This window comes from Thamnophis sirtalis, unplaced genomic scaffold (assembly GCF_051295495.1).
Source record: "Thamnophis sirtalis isolate CommonGarterSnake01/CBP01778 unplaced genomic scaffold, rThaSir2_p1.2 scaffold_4, whole genome shotgun sequence".
Taxonomy (NCBI): domain Eukaryota; kingdom Metazoa; phylum Chordata; class Lepidosauria; order Squamata; family Natricidae; genus Thamnophis; species Thamnophis sirtalis.
The window spans coordinates 109,851,215-109,872,279 of record NW_028261384.1 but is presented as its reverse complement, the minus strand read 5'-3'; the positions used below and the strand labels follow the sequence as shown (position 1 = coordinate 109,872,279).

The following is a 21,065-nucleotide window of genomic DNA, read 5'->3' as shown; positions in this document are numbered from 1 at the left end:
CAGATGTTTTTCTCATAAGGTGCGGAGAAAAATAATCTATTATGAACTCTGCATGGCATCAGAAAGTGCATCTGGCCAGTAAATGCTCAGGTCCGTCCAGTCATCTACACTCTATCCCAAATTAAAAGATTACAAGGTTGTAGAAAAGGGAGCATAAAATAAATCTGTATGTTTTTTTAAAAATCTCAGAAATGAAATGTCTTTCTGTCAGAATCAAAGTATTTTAAAAGTGCAATATAGAGCCACATATTATACATACAGGATTAATTTATTTAAAAGAAATACATTTTAATAAAATAGATCAACAATGTTACATTGAATATATACTGTATGTATGTATGTATGTATGTATGTATGTATGTATGTAGGTAGGTAGGTAGGTAGGTAGGTAGGTAGGTAGGTAGGTAGGTAGGTAGGTAGGTAGGTAGGTAGTGTCACAACCCCTGGTATGCCCAAATGCCACAACTGCCTAAGATGTAATACATTACAGGTTCTAATCCCATTAAGGGTATGGCTAGCTGATGAGAGCTAAATAACTTGAAATAGATCTATACTAGTCTCCCTTTATCTATTTATCAGCACAAATACAATACACACACACACACACAGAGACACAGACACACACACACACACACACACACACACACACACACACACACACACACACATATATATATATATATATATATATATATATACATACATACATACATACATACATGTATGTATGTATGTATGTATGTATGTATGTAGATGGTATAGTATGTTATTATCTGTGTAGTATAAAATCAAGGAAAGATAAATATGTTTTCACAACTACAAGTCTATATATTTTACATGTTAATTAGTTGATTTTTAATCAATTATTACATTACAAAATTAGTAAAATGTCAATGTTATTTTTGATATTTGTAAAATGTACTGTATATATTATATATTGTAAAATGTACTGTGCAAGCTTTGTTGTATTACTTAAACTCATTTTTATTTCAGAAAGTTAGTTAATATGAATAAGTGTCATCTCTATTAATTTCCATGAGATTAGATGAAAGTAAAAATTTCAGAAATTGTAGAAATGGACAGAATTTGTGAAAGGACTAAATGGTGTTTCAAATAGATGCTTTGAAACAATGAAGTTTTGATAAATTTGATTCTTCAAAGAAACTGGTATAGGAATACCACACACTGAGTTTATAAATCCAAAAAACTTCTCTCCTTGATTACATATTTTAAAAGAAACTTCTGTGCAATTATAACATCCCATTTTCAGACAAAACAGCAAACAATATTTGAGTCAACCCCTCTAACACTCTGATGTAAGGGGTCAAAATAGATTACCTTATTTCACTTGAATTAAAGACTTTAGGCACTTAGGATTACATTTGTGAAAGGGCTGTGCAAAGTTTCATAATAGTACCTTACTTTAATAAAATTTTGAAGTAGAAAGCTAAACCAACTCAGCCATCACTGATGCTTTTATCAGCAGTGTTGAGGAACACTGAGGAGCAGTGTTGGTGAATTCAGTTTTCTAGACAGGTTAGAATTAGTCCCAATTCTACTCTTGAATCAAAAAGTTTAGGAAAAGAAAATGACTTTTCATCTTTCTGAAAACATATGATATAAAGGAGGAAGACTTCCATGGGGTATATTCTACTGCCAAGTGCTATAATTGATAACAGTCCCTCCTTTGCCACATGTGCAATGGGATGAGATCCCCTCATAATATTAAAATTGTCATTTAAACCATGAATTTAAGAGGAACAAATTGACTTTATTTTGAAAGACACATTCTTTAGAACATCTCTCAACACTTCTTTCATCTGCTCATTCCTTAGACTGAAAATGAAAGGGTTCAAGAAAGGTGTCAGGATGCCAGAGAAAATGGCTAAGGCTTTGTTTAGGCTCATACTGTCACTTTGAGATGGTCTCACATAAACAAAAATGGAGATTCCATAGCCCATGGACACAACAGTGAAGTGGGAGGCACAGGTACAAAATGCCTTCTTCCTGCCCTCTGCAGATGGAATCTTGACAATGGTGCTAATTATGTAGAAGTAAGATGTAGCAGTGAATGAAAGAGAACCAAGCAGTAGAATCAAAGATACCAGGAAGTCCACCAGCTCAATCATGGTTATATCCTGACAGGCAAGGTGCAACAAGGGGACACTGTCACAGAAAAAGTGATTTATAACATGTCTACAATATGTTAGCCTGGCTTTTAACACAGTAGACAAGAATACTGAGAAGAATCCACCAATCCAAGATCCAATCACTATATTAACACAAACTTTCCCAGTCACCAGAATGGAATATCTAAGGGGATAGCAGATGGCCATGTAGCGGTCAAAGGACATGGCAGCAAAAAGGATGAACTCTGTAGAACCCATGAAAAAATAGAAATATGATTGAGTGAAACAGCCAGCAAAGGAAATAGTTTTTCTTTCAGACAGAAGATTAGCCAACATTTTAGGCATCACAGATGTCGTCATGAATATCTCAATGGCAGATAGATTGCTGAGGAAGAAATACATTGGGGTTTGTAGACGGTGATCAATGCAAATCAGTGCAATTATGAGTGTATTCCCGAGCACTGTCGCTAGATAAATAAGGAGGAAAATCATGAAGAGGATGATTTCCAAATTTGGTTCAAAGATAAATCCAAGCAAAAAGATTTCTCTGACAATGGTCACATTCTGTACTCCCATGGTACAGTTCCTAAAGGAAACAAAGAATGAACATTTTGAAAAAGAAAGCATTCAGAAAATCTATCAGGATGTCAGATAAAATATTAATTGTTTGATTATGGTCATCCTGTCACCATGAATTGATCACAATGTGAAATGTGATAAAGGTGGATTTTTAATGCATTATTAATAAATGTTACATCTTTTTCTTTAAAAAGATTTACATTCTCGATTGGTTTATATTTGTAATAGAGTTTCAAATAAAATTCATTTATAAATTTCAGAAATTTATCAGTATTAAAACAATTTGATTCCAAAGTCACTTGAATTAAAATATTTGGAGAATAAATGGATTATAATAATGTGAATATGAATTATTCATGCAATGATTTGAAGTAATGTTGTATTAGTTCCTTATCAGAAATTGGCAGTAAGTATTTTCTAGAAGATTATATAGCCAGGAAATCAGTTCAAAATATTATTTCAATTAAGCTTTTAACTTCTGTCATATTTCCTAAATGACAATCTGGAAATCTGACAAAATCCAATTAAATCTGGAAATCTGACAAAATCTGATTAAAATAATTTCCATAAGTTTTATTGACAATTTAATGGTCCACCAGAAAAAAAACCCCAACAGATTTACCTTTATTATAAAGGACCTCTTTTTGAGATGACAGACCCTTGGAAAGTTGAGAGTTCAATCTTAGGTAGTGGCAAATTGTTCCAACATTATAAACTGTATTAAAACAAAATGCTTTAACTTCCTGTCCAAAACATCTGAGAAAACAGCTGAGGTTTTATTGTCTACCAAAAGGATAACTTCCTAAAGAACTAATTTTGTTTCCAAATATTTAATTATCTTCCATACCTAAAGAGAACCAAGCTAATAGAAGTTAATAATTAATACTTTAGCTATGTAATTTAAGGAATGAAGAGAATAGCAAACTTCTAAAAAATAATGCATGCTTAGTATTACCTGATGTACAGCCAACAAGACCTTTCATAGAGTTGGATGCAATATTGTATGACAAATTATTTTGTTCATAAATTATACATCTCCATCCTTCCATAGGAAGCTTCAGTTTCCAAAGAATTTTAACTCTAGAGTAAATAGAACTAAAAGATCATTAAGACAATGCTTTCATTAATCTTATTCACAATAAAAGAATACAGCACTCAGCTTAATAAATAATTGGGAGATTGTTCCACTCCTTTTTTTGAAATGTGACTCTATAGAGAATGGCTGTGGTAGGAGAGAGGTCAGTCCTCTGGAGGCTTCATTATGGAGTGTCTTAGACTTCAGTTCTTCCCACTATTCTTTCCTCTAAATTGCTCAACATTTATATGAAACTGCTGGGAGAAGCTATCTATCAGTTCAGGGTAAAAATATAATCAATATGGTTATGATACCAAGTTATTCATTTCTACCAGCAGCCCATTGGGGATGTAATGGAAGTCATGTGTAGGGAGGCTGCAGTTGAGTGTTTGGGAGGGTATGTATGTAGATGCAGACAGTTTTAAGCAGTCCCAAATCCCTTAGAATAACTTTAGGCAGTCTCAATAAATAAACTCCTGGCAGCTGGCAGAAACATTGTCAGGGCATAATCCAGTGTTCATAGTGTTGTTGGTAAGTCATGGAATAACAGAGTTGGAAGGGATCTTGGAAGTAATCTAGTCCAAGGTGTAATAGCCAGAGATTTGGCAACAGAGTGGTTGTTCCCAATGAAGGAAGCCAGATTAGCAATTGTTCCTGAATAGAATTTAGGCTGGTGAAGATAATCAAAGCTGGAATGCTCCTGAAGTGCAAGAAGATGTGCTGAGCCTATTATTCTGTTCCCCAGTGTACATGATACACTTTGGGTCTTTGTGGTCTTTCCAACTCAAATTCCTTATGCTCTGAGAATTGAACCAATTGCTCCTGGTGGTTGTCAGTAGATCGATCTCAGTTTAGTGAGTGCTTTGAATGTCCTTGGGTTGAGATTGAACTGGATCTCTTTGGAGCAGGTTCTTACCTCAGACTTTTCTTTTTCTTTTTCTTTTTTTTGAAAAAGATTTTTATTTCCATTTTTTCATTTTCATACACTCACATATATACTATGCATAGCCGGGGCCATACAACATTAAACAATAATCACAGCAATTCCTCTTGTCAACAATACCCCCCAAAATAGAAACCCAATATACCTCTTCCACTCTCCATACACCTCTTTCTTCCACCCCCTCCAACTTTCTATCTTCCCTCTATCATTCCCCTCTACCCTACTTCCCCTCCCCCTCTGCCACTCCTCTCTCCCGATCCACTCCCTCCCTTCCTTCTCACCCTCCCTCCCATCCTCTCTCCTGCCCTCTCTACCCATATTTCTTCTATCCCACTCCTCCTCCCCTTGGTGTATTTCCACTATATGTCAATGTACTTAACTTATCCTATTTTTACAGAGAAATTAAAGAAAAACAGTATACATGTGAAATCGCATAACATTGAAATCTAATACATCGTATCTGATCTAGTATATATCCCTCCCTCCCCCCACCCTCCCCCACCATCCCACCTCCCTCCCCCCCCCGACTTCCCAGAGCCCATACACGGTATAGATTTTTAACAAACACAGTCTAAAATATATAGAGAAAAAAGAAATAAAAAAGGGTTAATAACATCTCTACATTGATCTTAGCTTCTTCTTGCTACGCTAACTTTGAACAGTTTTCTGTGTCAGAATTTATAATTCAATCTAAACAAAACAAACTGATTGTTATTTCAGAAACTAACTGATTCCTGAATTGTGCCATCTTTGATTCTTGATAGGATTCTGCTCCTTCTGGATTCATTTATCCACTGAAAGACAAGCAGAAACTATGATCAGGAGAAATTTTTTCTCAGCTGATGTGCCAGTTTCAACTGTATTTGAAACACAATTTACTAAATATGCTCATACTCATACTTTTTTTATTAGATTGCTGTAATTTACTGAAATTAAACTGCCCTAAAGACAGTAGTGTATATGTTTAGTGGTTGTATTTGTTATTATTATGTTACACCTATGCTGCATAAGGTACACTATCTATCATTACATTCCTGAGCACACTTCAAAATGCTGATAGCTGCTTAATGTACAAAGCCCTATGTGGGTAGGGCTTGGATTTCTTAGATATTGCCTTTCCCAAAAAGTTTCCTTCTCAAGAATTAGGGAGGATTGGCTGAAGGTCCCCACTTAGCGTGAATCTTCTCTATATCAGGCCGCTTATCTAGAACAGCTTGCCTGTTCTAGATAAAGAGCTTACTTTCATGGCCTTCTGGAAGCTGGTGAAAAATGTGGCTTTTCCATGAGGATTGATCTTTGTTTGTTTGTTTGAATATACAAGACTGCCCTCTTGCAAAATCTACTCTGTATAAATGATGACACCTTAATTTCACAATGTTTAGTAATATATTTTGATCATAATTTTTATTTATATCTTTATTTTAGCATTTGCTTTTCATAAGCTTCCTATAATCCAGTTTCATATGGTCAGACACTTTCAAGTAAAATACATAGAACAAAATAATCTATTTTGGAATAGCCTGAACAGAGAAAGAAGACACACTATAGAAAGAAATATCGGGAAAAAAAACCTTGTATATTAGGGAAATGTTCATACAAAATATGGAGATTTAATGTAAAGAGATCGGAAAAGGGAATGTATACAACATTTACATGGGCGTAGACTAAGATTCTATTATAACTGCTTTCCTAGAATGATTATTTAGGTTTTCAATAATAGAACACAAATAAGCTTCATTTCAAAACTGCCATGCTTCTGAATTCTCAGAATTATCCCATAGGGAGACACATTTTCTCTTAATAGTATATATTAAACTATATAAATTTTAGCAAAGCTTTATTGTCAAGAGATAAATTAATATATTTCCTTTGGGAGTCACTAAATCAGAGAATATGCTGTACATTTCTTTTCTCTGGAATCAAGATTGCTAGATTTTATTTTTATGTTTGTTTGACACAACTGGGGATATTGCAAGGACTACTACTTTTTTGCTTTTCATTCATTAGAAATTAGATTAAAATAGGTTTAGGAAATAACTTGTGAAATGCCAAAGAATATAATTAAAGAATCTATAATTGTTCCATTAATTAGAACACAGACATTTTTGAAACATTTTGCTGCTAATGAACTTTAATGCTTTTGAGATATCTCTGGGAAGTCTTTTGGTCATAAAATGAAGCAAATAATTTCAGTGTAATTAATCATTCTGAAAATTCTTTTTTTCTGTTTTAAATGTGTTTTTATATTCCATTTTCATTCCGTACAGTCACATAAAATTCTTTAAGTCTAAATTTATGATGAGGAAAAAGGCCATTATTTCAAAAATCTAATAATGTGTTCATATATCCCTCCCAAATTATATGATCTGAGGATAAATCTATTACTTCTAAAGTAATTTATAGAATAACACAATAAGTTTACATTATTTTAATGTTCATTCTTGTTTGTACAAGACACACATAATTTTAATTATCAACATAATATAACAAAACATGTTTCTTTTCCCTTTCCTTTCCTTAATTTAAATTAACCTATCTTATCCAAAATATGAAACACATATCTTGAGAAATTGAATCAACAAACTTTTGTTTAATTAGGCTTAATGTACACTCAAAGAAAGGCAATAATTGGAAACAGAAATTTGCAAGTTAACAGTTATTGTATAAGTAATGTTACATTGTATATGTAATGTTCAATGTTCAAACATGTTTTTTTTTTTTTTAATGAAATTTACATTGTTGGCTGTTTGGGAGGGATACAAGGTCATTACTATATGGAATGCAATGTTTTGGACTAACTGCTTCTTTTAAAATGTCTGCAAAGTAACTCTTTTATTATTTGTTTGTTTATTCTCAACATTCATCCATCTCTTAAACATGACTGTTATGGTGTACTATTAAAATAAATGTCTCATAGAACAAACTGCAACAGTCCAGGGTATGAATAACTAGCAGCAGTGTTTTCCAGTCCAGGAATGGCAACAGCTAATACATCAGAAGTAACTGTACAGAGTTCTTCCTGTCAATGATTTTTACCAACAGAAACCATAAATTTGAGAGGATCTCCAGACTATGGACTTCTTATACACAACTATAACTCCCTCTCTTGCAGACTTGTCTGCACAACATTGCTAAAACCAAAATGACTTTATGTGGTGATCAGACCCCATGAATGTGGGTGAATATTAAAATCATTTTATGATTCTTATTCAACATATAGGAAGCCCCCCCTCCCCCAAGAAGAATGAAATATTTTGAGAAATATTAAAAAAGCAGGATAAAATATTTCCTCTAAATGAGAAATAAAAAATCTTAAGGGAGACAGAAACAAGTCCCAGTTTCTATGCTCCAAGCAGAAAATGAGGAGGTCAGCTTTTAGAAATGCAGATTTGGTAATTTAATTCAGAAAGACTTGGTCAAGACAGAAACTCAGATATGCAACAAACAAAAGATTGACAAAATTAGCTCAGACAAACACCTGGGATTTGCATTTTCTCTTTTGCCTATAGAGCCAGCTATGACCTCTACATAACCCATACATGACCTCCAAAGGAATCTGACAACAGCCAATAGAATATTAAAGGACATGTTCTTGGACAGGAACAGGAAGCTTACATGCAAAGCCCAAATAGGGTATAAAAACCCATCCTCTCTCCACTCCATTTTGTCAGCTGCCCAGAAGCACATGTGGTTGGTAGTTCTTCTTCATCAATAAAGAGAACCTTTCTTTCTAATCAGTCTCCAGCTTTCATTTTATCTTTCTTACATAAACACACACTCACTTATCAATTAGGTCAAAAATTTATCTGAAACGTTTAACTTCCTTTTGACCTCATAGAAAAAGTATATTAGGAAGCTAAATAATCAGAAATGATTGGATCTTCTGCCTGAACAACCACCTGGTTCCCTTTATATGAACATGCATCTTCCCTTTGACAGTCCATGCTTAGGGAAGAAAAGTTCTTAAAAAGTATGTAGGGACTGATAATGTTACCTAATTTGGATAATAAATGTCTGCAAGAAAAATAGCCAAGATCAGAGACCATCAAGAACTCCTTAGCTATCTATTTTGAAATGCTGTAAGTGGGCAAATGAAAAGTTATCATTTATTCATCACTAGCTGATAACCCAGCATTGCCCAGATATTTACAGACATTGAAGCATTTGTCTGACAGGGAGCCATTGAGAGGGCTCTTCTTCCCCCTACTTGTGTTTGTGTGTGTGTGTGTGTGTGTGTGTGTGTGTGTGTGTGTGTGTGTATTTGTTTTCGTAGATTTTCATGGGTAAAGGTATGCAGGTCTTGAAGTATTCGGGTCTTTTCCCATGTAAGATTGAGAGTATCTTGGCGACGTTTTGACAAAGTCACACTCATCATCTTCAGGCTGGTGCTTTTGGCTTCGTGCTTGTGTGAGCAAAGCATGATCGGAGCTTCAGTTTTTCTATAAATTCATGTATTGGGTGGTGTAGGGTGTGTGTGGAGTGCTGGCTTTGTTGTTGTAAGTGGATTGATTGGCTGTGTTGTAACATCTTAATTAGTTGATGGAGTTGATGGTTGCAGATTCGACAGCTGTTTTGTAACATCCTGTGTGGCTGAGGTACTGGCTGTGTGCCTATTGTTCTTTTATGTTTTTAACAGCCTGGTTAATGGGCTGTGTGACGACATCCTAAACTCTATTGTAGGGATATCCTGAGTCCTGTGCTGCAACTTCCTGGGGGGTTGGCTGCATTGTAATATTCTAAGTCTTTGTGCTGTAACCTCCTGAGTTCTGTGATATAATGTCCTGAGCAGATGGCTGTGGTGTAACATCCCAGGTTTTGGTTTGGCTCCAAATTTGTGGTCTGGCCATGTGTTCATGTCATGTGTCATTTTGCTTGTGTGAGGGTTGGAGGGGGGGGTGCAACAGTTGGTGATGCTGCCATGGTTAGGTTTCTGGATTGTGGTTGCATTTGGTCTATGGGATGGTTTGGGTTTGAGTCTGGTGAGGGTGATTGGTGGTTGCATCTTGTGTTGTCCTGGGTCCGATGTTGGTTTTCATGGCTGGGACTCATTTGTTGATTAAGGCTAGTTTCCAGATGTCTGGTAGGCGGGAGGTATCATCACGTTTATTCATCTTGTGGGGGTGTTTCTCTATTTAGATGGCTTCCATAATTATTCTCTTGTTGAAGTGTTCAGTTTTGGAGATTAATTTGGTTCTTTCAAAATCAATTTGATGTCCTGTTGATTTAAGGTGCTGGAAGAGGGAGGAAGTTTTTTCTTCTTTTCTGACTGAGTTCTTGTGTTCTGCGATGTGTGTATTTATTCTCCTATTAGTTTGTCCAATGTATGTGGCAGGGCAGATTTTGCATGGTATTTCATAGACACCTTGATTTTCTGGCTGGATCTTGTCTTTGGGGTTTCTTAAGATGTTGGCTATTTTTGGTCAGTGTTGAAGGCTGTCTTGATATTGTGTTTGCACAGAATTTTGCTGATTTTATCTGTGGTGCCTTTGATGTAAGGGAGGAGGGCAATGCCATTATCCTGTTCTGTGTCTCAGTTTTTGGGGAAAGTCTCCCTTTGGATTAGGTTGGTAATTTTTTTTCTTTGGAATCGTTGGAGATTAATATGTTTGTGAAAGTGTGTAATTCAGTTTTCAGGTGGTCTTTGTCAGCTAGGCGTTTGGTTCTGGAGCTGAGGGTATTGGCTATAGATCTGATCTGTGCAGGGTGGTGAGGGGTTTGTGTGTTTAAGTAATGGTTGGTGTTTTTTTTCTGGTAGATGCTGTGTCCTAGGGAGCCATTGGTTTTTTTGTAGATTAGGACGTCCAGAAAGGGAAGTTGGTTGTTTGATTCTCTTTCCATAGTAAATTGTATTTTGGGGTGTAGGCTATTGAGATGAATGAGGAAGTTGTCCAGTTTTTCTTTCCCACGTGGCCAAATCATGAAAGTGTCATCTAAGCCAGAGTTTGGGTTTGTGTTCAGATTTATCTAAAGCATTAGTTTCAAAATGTTCCATGTATAAGTTTGCGATGACGGGTGAGAGGGGTGATCCCATGGGTGCTCCTTCTATCTGTTTCTATCTTTGAACATTATGGATGAAGTATGTGTTGGTTAGGCAGTGGTTGGTCAGATTCAGGATGTGTTTAGGAGGGTTGTGTTTGTTCTGGATAGCTGTCAAGGCTTCTTTTATAGGCACTTGGGTGAAGAAGGATATGACAAGAAAAATAAAATGCCTTCCTTGAGCTGAGCTCACTTCCTGATGATCATTCATTTCATTTTTTTATTTCATTTATTTGACATTTATAGGCCGCCCTTTTCCCTGAGGGGACTCAGGGCGGCTTACAATTTGTAGGAAGGGAGTGCAAGACAAAACACAAAAAGAAAATGTGAAATATAATAAAATAAAACAATAAAACACAACATTCATTCAGCATTCGGGTGGGGCGAGATTAGGGTCTTATCCCCAGGCCTGATGGGATAGCCAGATCTTGAGGGCTGTGTGGAAGGTCTGGATGGTGGTGAGGGTACGAATCTCCACGGGGAGATTGTTCCAAAGTGTCGGAGATGCTACTGAGAAGGCTCTCCTCCGCGTAGTCACCAGTCGGCACTGACTGGCGGATGGAATTCGGAGGAGGCCTACTCTATGCTATCTGATGGGACAGAGGGAGGTAATCGGCAGAAGGCGGTCTCTCAAATAGTCAGATCCACTACCATGGAGGGCTTTATGAATGGTAAGTAGCACCTTGAAGCGCACCTGGAGATCAACAGGTAACCAGCGCAGCTCACGGAGGATCAGTGTTATGTGGGCGAACCGTGGTGCACCCACGATCACTCGCACGGCCACATTCTGGACTAGCTGAAGTCGCCGGATGCTCTTCAAGGGCAGCCCCATGTAGAGCACATTGCAGTATTCCAGCCTAGAGATCACAAGGGCTCGAGTGACTGTTGTGAGGGCCTCCCGATTCAGGTAGGGCCGCAACTGGCGTACCAGGCGAACCTGGGAAATCATAATGATATCGTCCAATATAGGAGGCAATGACAGAGAACTGATTTGTTTTTTGCCCTTTTCACATATATAGATGATAGTTAGAGATGATACAGCTTTGCTGATGGTAGAGATAGTTGATATAGCTATAGATCCATCTAATATTAATCAGATCTGATCTATTTTTTAAGATTAGCTAAACTCATCTACATTCTCCATAATTTACATTTAAAAGATGTTCTACTCCTTGTTAGATGCCTCGATTACAATTTGTGGGAATTTCATTTATTTATTTATTTATTTATTTATTTATTTATTTATTTATTTATTTATTTATTTATTTATTTATTTATTTATTTATTTATTTAAATATATTTATATGCCGCCCAATCCCGAAGGACTCCGGGCGGCTTACAAAAAATAAGAAAAAAAAGAAAGAAGAAAAACAGATAACGAGAAAAGAAACAGTTTAAAAACAGCAACACCCTCATACATTCACTCTAATCGGGTCTGGACCTCAACAGTGAGGTCAACAGCCCCAGGCCTGCCGGAACAGCCAAGTGTTTACAGCTTTCCTGAAGGCCATGAGAGTGGGTATGGTCCGGATCTCCAGGGGTAGCTGGTTCCAGAGAGTTGGAGCAGCCACAGAGAAGGCTCTCCTCTGAGGGCCCGCCATCTGACACAGTCTGGCTGATGGTATCTGAAGGAGGCCCAATCTGTGGGATCTTACTGCCCGCTGGGAGGTATGTGGCAGCAGGCGGTCTCGAAGGTACTCTGGCCCTAGGGCTTTAACCAACACCTTGAATTGAGTCCGGAGACCAATTGGTAGCCAGTGCAGCTCACGGAGGACAGGTGTAATATGGGTGTACCTCAGCACACCAAATATCGCTCGCGCAGCTGCATTCTGAACTAACTGCAGTCTCCGAACGCTTTTCAAGGGTAGCCCCATATAGAGCGCGTTGCAATAATCCAGCCTTGAGGTGGCAAGGGTGTGAGTGACCGTTTGAAGTGCCTCCCGATCCAAATAGGGCCACAATTGGTCACCAGACGAACTTTGGCAAAGGCCCCCCTAGTCACAGTCAACAGATGATGTTCCAGTTTCAGCTGTGAATCCAGGAGGACTCCCAAATTGCGAGCCCTCTCTGAGGGGTGTAAATTTTCACCCCCCCAGGGTTAAGGATGGACTGTCCAAGCAGTCCTTCAGGGGCAACATCCAAAGCCACTCAGTCTTATCGGGATTGAGCACAAGTTTGTTCACCCCCATCTTTCTTAAGTTATTTTATGAAAGAAAAATAAATATTATTAGGTAAATTAATACACAACAGAAAGGATTGCAGCCTAGAAGCCTATAGAATGCAACACTCATTGACTTTTAGATTTTAAAAACAGTGGAAAAGCATATTAAATTGTATCCCCAAAAGAATTTTCCTAAGAGAACCATTTTAATAAATGATCCATCAGGGTACTGTAAACAGAAGAATAATTTACTTCACATGTAACTGGAAATAACAAGGCATTATGTTGAAGACCATAAATAAAATCTACTCTGAATGCAGTGATCATTCAATAATAATTTTTAGGATTATCCTGAAGCATTCAAGATAGCTGAATAGACATTTGATATAATTGAATGAAGAAATTTGTCCCATTTGTGAAGAAATGCAGATTCCATAATACATATGATTATTACTTGAAAATTTGCTTGTATAGTAAAAAGTGTGCTAAGAAACTGAAAAACTGATGTGTGAGTAAAACATTTCCTTTTAAGAAATTAAAAAAGACTGAATTGCACTGGATTGCACTGAAATGCACTGAATGGGATGTTCACTTGACTGAATGGGATGTTCACTTGAGTTTATAAACACCATTAGGAAAAGATGACTAGATTGGACAGTTCGATTTGGTTTCTTTGTGGTGCAACAAAAATATTTAAAGATCTGAAATTATTTGAAATGAATTTGAAATACTTTTTTAGACACACTTGATCTTTGACCATTATTCTATGAGTTATACTTCCAAATATAGATGTGCCAAGATGAGGAAGTAGATAATACTAAAAAAATCAAGTACATTAATTATGATTAATGAACATATTTGGTATGCCATATTTTCTCCTGCTTTATGTCACTCTGAATAATGTACAGCATTCCAGTAGAAACATTTTGGAAGTTGAACCCAAATGTCCAAGGAGGATGTTTGTTCCTCTGATTCCAAGTCATACATTTCTGTCTTATTTGAAAATGAATGTTTGGATGACATTTCAGAGAGCAATGTGTCTTAGCTCCATGGTGTGCTTTTTTGTTTGTTTGTTTGAGGATGGGTGAATAAAAAGTTTGAATTATATTGGTTTGGTTTCTAACTAAACCATACCTTTATGCTATTTTACTGATTCTTATGTCTTTATGTTAATTTTACAGAGTCAACAGTAGCATACAATTTAAGATAACAGATTTTGATGGGATTTAACTGTGAATTACTTAACTCTATGGCTCATAAGTTCTAAGTCATTTATCACCCATTCATCCTCTTCTTTTAACTTAATGTATTTTCTACGTATTTACATGTTTTTCTTCTCTTTCCAAATGTTTAATAATTTTCTTCATGAAAATAAATAGCTAAAATAAAAGGGCATTACTGTCCACAATATTTTTTTTAATATGACAACAAAATGAGAATTTGTGCGTCATCTTGATTGATTTTCTCTATCTTCATTACTTTCTGATATATTACTAATTTAATCATATTTCTATTATTTCCCTCAGGAATTTCCAAATCATGATGGATAATCATACTTTCATTGGCAGTTTTAAGCTACTAGTTTTCCTCAACTACATCATCTTGAACATTTCATCGGATTCATTCTCCTAGCATCATATATGATTACTTTTGCTAGAAATATCATTATTATTATCCTGGTTATTCATGATCCCAACCTATATATTCCCATGTATTTTTTCTTAGGTAATCTTTCTGTCTTAGAAATTCTAATCACAACTTCCATTATTCCCAAAATACTGGTGAGCCTTTGCTGGGCAACAAATCTATTTCATACCCAGGTTGTCTTTCTCAGTGCTATTTTTTCTTCTTCCTGGGAAGCAGTGATTTTGTCCTTTTAACAGTCATGTCATATGATTGTTATATGGCCATTTGCAATCCTTTGCAATACCCAGTGATCATGAGATTTGAGTTCTGCCTATGGGTAGTTATTGGCTGTTATGCAGTAAGTTTTTTTGGAACCATTCTCCCCACCATCCTAGTTACAAATCTGTCTTTCTGTGGCAGAAATCAGATTGATCACTTTTTCTGTGATAGTTTGGCCTTGATGAAACTGGCCTGTACTGACACTAATCTTGTGGCGTTAATAGGTTTTTTCTCATCCTCAGTGATTGTGGTAGGCTCTTTAATTAGCACCATTATATCCTATGTTAATATAATCACAGTTATTGTTCAGATTCCATCTTCCTCTGGAAGACAAAGAGCTTTCTCTACTTATTCATCCCATTTAATTGTGGTTAGTCTTGAGTATAACAGTTGCATTTTCATGTATGTACAGCTTTCAAGCAATAATCCATCAACAAATAAAATTGTTTCTCTAATCAATATAGTATTGACTCCTTTGCTGAGCCCATTCATCTTCAGTTTGAGAAATAAGCAAATGAAGGATGCTGTAAAAACAATTTTCATAAAGCATGCAGTCTACTGAAAATAATTCACATTCTCCCTATGAAGAACCTCTGGGAATTGGAAGAAATCTCTTCCTTGCTGTGTATTTTTGTATAACACTGATAAAGTTCAAGTTAAATATTTGTGTAGACATGGATAAAAAAATAAAGAACCCAATTTTTCTGCATGTCATACTAGCAGTTCAAAAAATAGTTGATCTCCCTGGCTACAATATAATATTTACCTCAGAACTGCACCTTAAAAGAAAACCATGTATGAATATCAAGAAAAATGCTGGCAGGATTGGTTTTTCTGCAATATAATTGACCAAATATTCCTTCTGCTACACAAGAAAATTAATGGAATCCTATCATTTTAAATTTAAAAGAATCAATTATTAATAAGATTGTTATTTTAATATTAAGAAGGTATCTATGGAGTTTAGTTTGGGCCATTTAAAATTAAATGCAAATATTGTTGTTGTTTTTACAATTGTGTGCCAGTGCATTCCACTCTACATATAAATATCTGATATGAGACATTGAACTAAGTGTCTCTACTGTACTATACATTTAATAGGTTTCAGGAGGAACACTGACCAAAAAAATGACATTGTTTCTGAAAACCAAAACAAATGTATCTCTTGAAAATGTAGTTCATGTTCTTATTTTATTTAATTTCATTTTTGGATGAAATTATGAAAATGTTTGGACAATTATTAAAATAGAGAAAATATTCTGAAAGTATTATTTGTTGTTGCTGCTGCTCTAGTAAACATAATAATGTTCCTGATTTCAGGCTTTCCTTCACCATTGAATTTTATTCACAATACTATCCAGTCATCCTAAGATAGCCAAAAAACAAAACTTGAATGAAATTTCCATTTCTTCTTCTTCACCTTCTTCACCTATTCAAGTCCTGAAATCTTTGCTTCCGTTCATGGGGACACAGTAAGGGAAAAATTGTTGCCAATACATGTTTATTCCATAGTTAACTTGTTAAAAAGTAGGGCGGGGGGATAGGGCGGAAGGGATAGCTCAGACCACATCTGTGAGAAACTAGCTCCTTTATTTTCATCCATTTCCAACTTGTGAATGAAAAAGAGAAAATTATTATCTACAAAAGTGATGCCCAACCTTTTCTGCTTGCTTGCTTGCTTGCTTGCTTGCTTGCTTGCTTGCTTGCTTGCTTGCTTGCTTCCTTCCTTCCTTCCTTCCTTCCTTCCTTCCTTCCTTTCTCCCTCTCTCCCTCTCTCCCTCCTTCCTGATTTCCCTTCCTTCCTTCCCCATTCCTCTGATTTCTTCTTCATTCCTTCCCCTCTCTTCTGATTTCACCTTCATTCCTCCCCTCTTCCTCCCTTCCTTCCTCCTGATTTTTCCTTCCTTTCTCCCTCCTGAGTTATCCTTCCTTCCTTCCTTCCCCTCTCTTCTGATTTGACCTCCCTTCATCCCCCCTTCCTTCTTTCCTTCCTTCCCCACTCCTCTTTTTTCTTCCTTCATTCCCTTCTCTTCTGATTTATCCTCCCTCCCTCCCGTCCTTCTTTCTTTCCTTCTTTCCTTCTTTCCTTCCTTCCTTCCTTCCTTCCTTCCTTCCTTCCTTCCCTATTCCTATGATTTTTCCATCCTTCCCCTCTTCTGATTTCACCTTCCTTCCTTCCCTGAAAAAATACCCTGTCTTCTCTGTTGAGGCCACTCCATTAGAAAAACATACCCCTTCCCCATCTCTTTCCTTGAAAGTTGATCTTATTATTTCAACCCAAAGTAAGATTTTTTTAAAAAAAGATTTGGGATTCTGAAAAGAAACTAAAGGGGTCTGGAGCTGCTTCATTTTATGCCCATTGCCTCCACCCAAGACCCTTTGCTCCAAAGCGGGTGGGAAGGCAAAGAGCTGGTTGATATCACAGAAGGGGTTCTCTATCCACTCCCTCTCCCTCCCTTGGAGTTCAATTATGGCATTTCTTTTCCATTTTTTAAATATCTTTTTCTTGATGCCAAACTAGTGTAGGCTGACATAAGCACTATTTGAACCCTAAAAATGTTTAGTTCCCAGCATATCTCCATAGAAATATTATTACATAATCTATAATTTAACTGTCTTATTAGTCTCATATTAGTCTTATTTTGAAAATTTGTGACTGGAGCTTTCTAAGAAGTTTAATGTAAATAAAGACAATTCAAAGTCTGTACAACATACTTACTTCATGCAAATATAATCCTGAAGATTATTTTATACCTCATAATAAGAAAGGTTCATCAAAGCTTATAATATGAAATTCATGCTTTGAAAAGCAAATTAAAGATAGGCCTTAACTTACAACCACAATTGAACCCAAAATTTCTACTGCTCCATGAAACAGTTGTTAGGTGAATTTTGTCACATTTTATGACATTTCTTGTCATAGATGTTAAGTGAATCAATGAAGTTGTTAAGTTAGTAACATGGTTGTTAAGGGAATCTGACTTCCCCCTTGACTTTGCCTCTAAGGAGATCACAAAAGGTAATCACATGACCCTTGGACACTGCTACCAACTTGAATATGAATCAATTGCCCATGCTCTGAATTTTGATTACATGACTTTGCAAGAGTCATTAGTGTGAAAAAGGGCTGTAAGTCACTTTTTCCAGTGTTATAGTTGTAAGTTGAGGACTACATGTCCATATTACATCAAAGATAATCCTCCATTATCTACATGAGAAGGAGAAGACAATAATATCTTATGCATAGTAAAGGAACATAATAAAGATAATTGCATTAGATTCAGGTTACAATTGTGTATTTGAACATATCGGATTTGAGTTTGGAATTGAGATTTTAAAATGTTGTGATAGGAATTACATATGCCAGAACATTAGAAATTATACATATAGTAAAGTTATGATATTTCAGTTTACTGACGTTTTAGAAAAATTACAACGTAGAAATAACAGTAAATGAAAATCTACAAAAACATTTCATTGCTTTACAAGCTATGTTGGGCATACATCTTCTGAATTAATTTCTGAATGGCTCCTCTGAAATCATTGTTCTTCAGACTGTAAATTACAGGGTTCAGAAGAGGTGTTATGACTGTGTAGAAAATAGACATCACCTTATTCAGATCTGAGGAAAAGTTAATATTGGGACGAACGTACATTGAGATCATTGTGCCAAAATATATTATCACCACAGCTAAGTGGGAGCCACAGGTGGAATAGGCCTTTTTCCTTCCAGAATCAGAGGGAATTTTTAGAATAGTAATGATGATGAAGGCATAAGACACCAATGTAAGCAAGAAACAGGTAAAAAGGACCAACAAAGAGAGCACAAATATAGTAATCTCAGTGATTGAAGTATCAGAACAAGAGAGCTTCAGCAAAGGTGGGATATCACAAAAGAAATGATTGATTTGGTTGGATCTGCAGAAAGATAATTTGGAGATCAGCAAAGAGGGCAAAAGTCCTGTGACGAGACCAATCACCCAAGACCCAATTGCTAGTCGAGTACAAGACTGACTGTTCATGGTTACTGTGTAATGCAATGGATCACATATGGCCAGGAATCTGTCATATGCCATCACAGATAAAAGAAAGCATTCTGTTGCCCCCAGGAAGACAAAAAAGTAAAGCTGGGTGATGCAACCTTTGTAAGAGATGGTGTTGGTTTCCCAGAGAAGACTGATCAGCATTTTAGGCACAATTGTGCTTGTATACCAAATCTCTAGGAAAGAAAGGTTTTGGAGAAAAGCATACATAGGAGAGTGAAGAAATGGCTCCAACTTGACCACTGCAACAATAATCACATTTCCCATGACAGTTAATATGTAAATAAATAAGAATAGAGCAAAAAGGATGATCTCCCACTTTGGAAAGATCTGGAACCCTAGAAGTTGGAATTCAGATATGGTACTGTGGTTCTCCATTTGGTTCAATGTTCTTAAATTCTCCTACAAATGTAACTCAATTGTACTATATTGTTGCTATGAGGTGTGAGGAGACTGATGTCTAATAACATCACCATGTTACATTTTTTATTTCTCAAATTCTAAGAAGCATAGTGAAAATGATCCACGTTTATCATGATCTAAAATACTAAAACCAAGGAGCAAATATTCCTGGCTAGTCTCCAGGAGAGATGATGGGGAAATCCACAATGCTCTTGAATTTCACCCTTACTTCTTAATCCAGGCTATAGAAATTGTGTTTCCTTTAAAATGCCTGAAACTCAGGAACAAGAAAAAAATTGCTTGTTTAAATAAGAGGATGGAGCAATAGCATCACAAATCAAACCATAATTTCTCTGTTAATTTAGCTATGGTACATTGAGCAATTGAGATCAAAAAGTGCTGACAGTGCTCAAATTCAAACATTCCAAATTGTTTGCAAAAGTCTAGTGTAGAAATCTAGCATGAATATGCTGAAAGAGAGAGAGAGAGAAATAATGATAGCAACTGTAAATAAAATTATAGGTTTTAAAAATAAAGTTATTTTACATGTACTTGTACCAAAGCAAATATCATACATCCTTTGGCTGTGCTTATTTTTAAGTGAAATTATCAGATGAACTATAATTGTTCTCTAGGTTTTTATTTTCCTGATTTTCAGTTATGGGGTATCTTTAAATAAGGATGGTCCATTTAAGTCTAATAGTAATAGTTATAATAGTATAATAATAGTAATAATAGTTTGTGAATTCATTTAAACCTTTCTTGAAATCATCTAATTTAACAATCATTGCCTATTCTGAGATATATTACTGAATATTATTTCTGTACCATGTCCTTTGGAATTCAACTTGGATGAGAATATCAATGCTTATTCACTCTATAAATGGGATAATAATCTGAGTAAGTTAAAATAAAAAGTAGACAAATCTAAGCATTGATGAAATCAGATTGATATTTGATACAAATAAATATAAACTTTATATTTAAATAGAATACAAGAATTAGAAATTATATTAGTTATTCACAAATAGATGGATACATCTATGAGCAACTTTCACTTTATGTTTAATACATTGTATGAAATTATGTTGCTGATAAATTGCAATTGAGATACTAGTTATTTTGGTGATAGGCTATTTTATTCTCTCCATTTCCATCAATGATGTGGTTATTTAAATTTTTTTCATGAATCTCAATATAGAATTAAAATAATTCTTTTATCAGTTTTAAATGAATGGCTCATGATTATACCTGAGAAATCTTAGAGTAAACTTCCCTTTATCATGTGCTGTGATCAGGATAAAAGCTAAATAAATATCCAAAGAAAAATAATTAGCAACAGCTAATCAGCAACAAATTAAACTGAACATTTAGTCTATAGATTCGTATATTATTTAAGAACTGATAAATTAAACATGTAGGGCTCATCTAAAAGGCCAGAGAAAACAATAAACCTATGATAAACCTTGTTTCATTTTCTTTCAAAGGCCAATAAGAAATTACAACTTATTTGAAACAGTACCTTTCATTTAAGCATCTGGAACTATAAAGAAAATGAGGTGGGGCTTCCTCGGGATCCTATGTTTCTGGATAAAGAAACACAGGGACCATGATTATCAAGCCTTGGACATCACCTCGGGGAGAAAATTCTTTAAGGGCCCACAAAAAAAAATCAAGACTCATCTTTTGGGTGTTAATAAAGAAGTGCCCTTATCCCAAAACATGCAAGAAAGGAAAAGCTTTGAAGAAAAATATTGACATCAGAGATAGCAGAAATTAGAGCTGTTATTAC

General features: G+C 35.6%; 2 protein-coding genes across 2 annotated transcripts; both read right to left on the bottom strand.

Annotated features, from left to right (window-relative positions):
• Window positions 1–1,751: 1,751 nt before the first annotated feature.
• On the bottom strand, window positions 1,752–2,705 carry LOC106548692 (olfactory receptor 6M1-like). Its single transcript, XM_014066120.2, has one exon. The coding sequence runs from the start codon at window positions 2,703–2,705 to the stop codon at window positions 1,752–1,754; it is 954 nt and encodes a 317-aa protein (XP_013921595.2).
• Window positions 2,706–18,310: 15,605 nt separating this feature from the next.
• On the bottom strand, window positions 18,311–19,261 carry LOC106548691 (olfactory receptor 11L1-like). The gene has a single exon (XM_014066118.2). The coding sequence runs from the start codon at window positions 19,247–19,249 to the stop codon at window positions 18,311–18,313; it is 939 nt and encodes a 312-aa protein (XP_013921593.2). The 5' UTR covers window positions 19,250–19,261.
• Window positions 19,262–21,065: the final 1,804 nt, after the last annotated feature.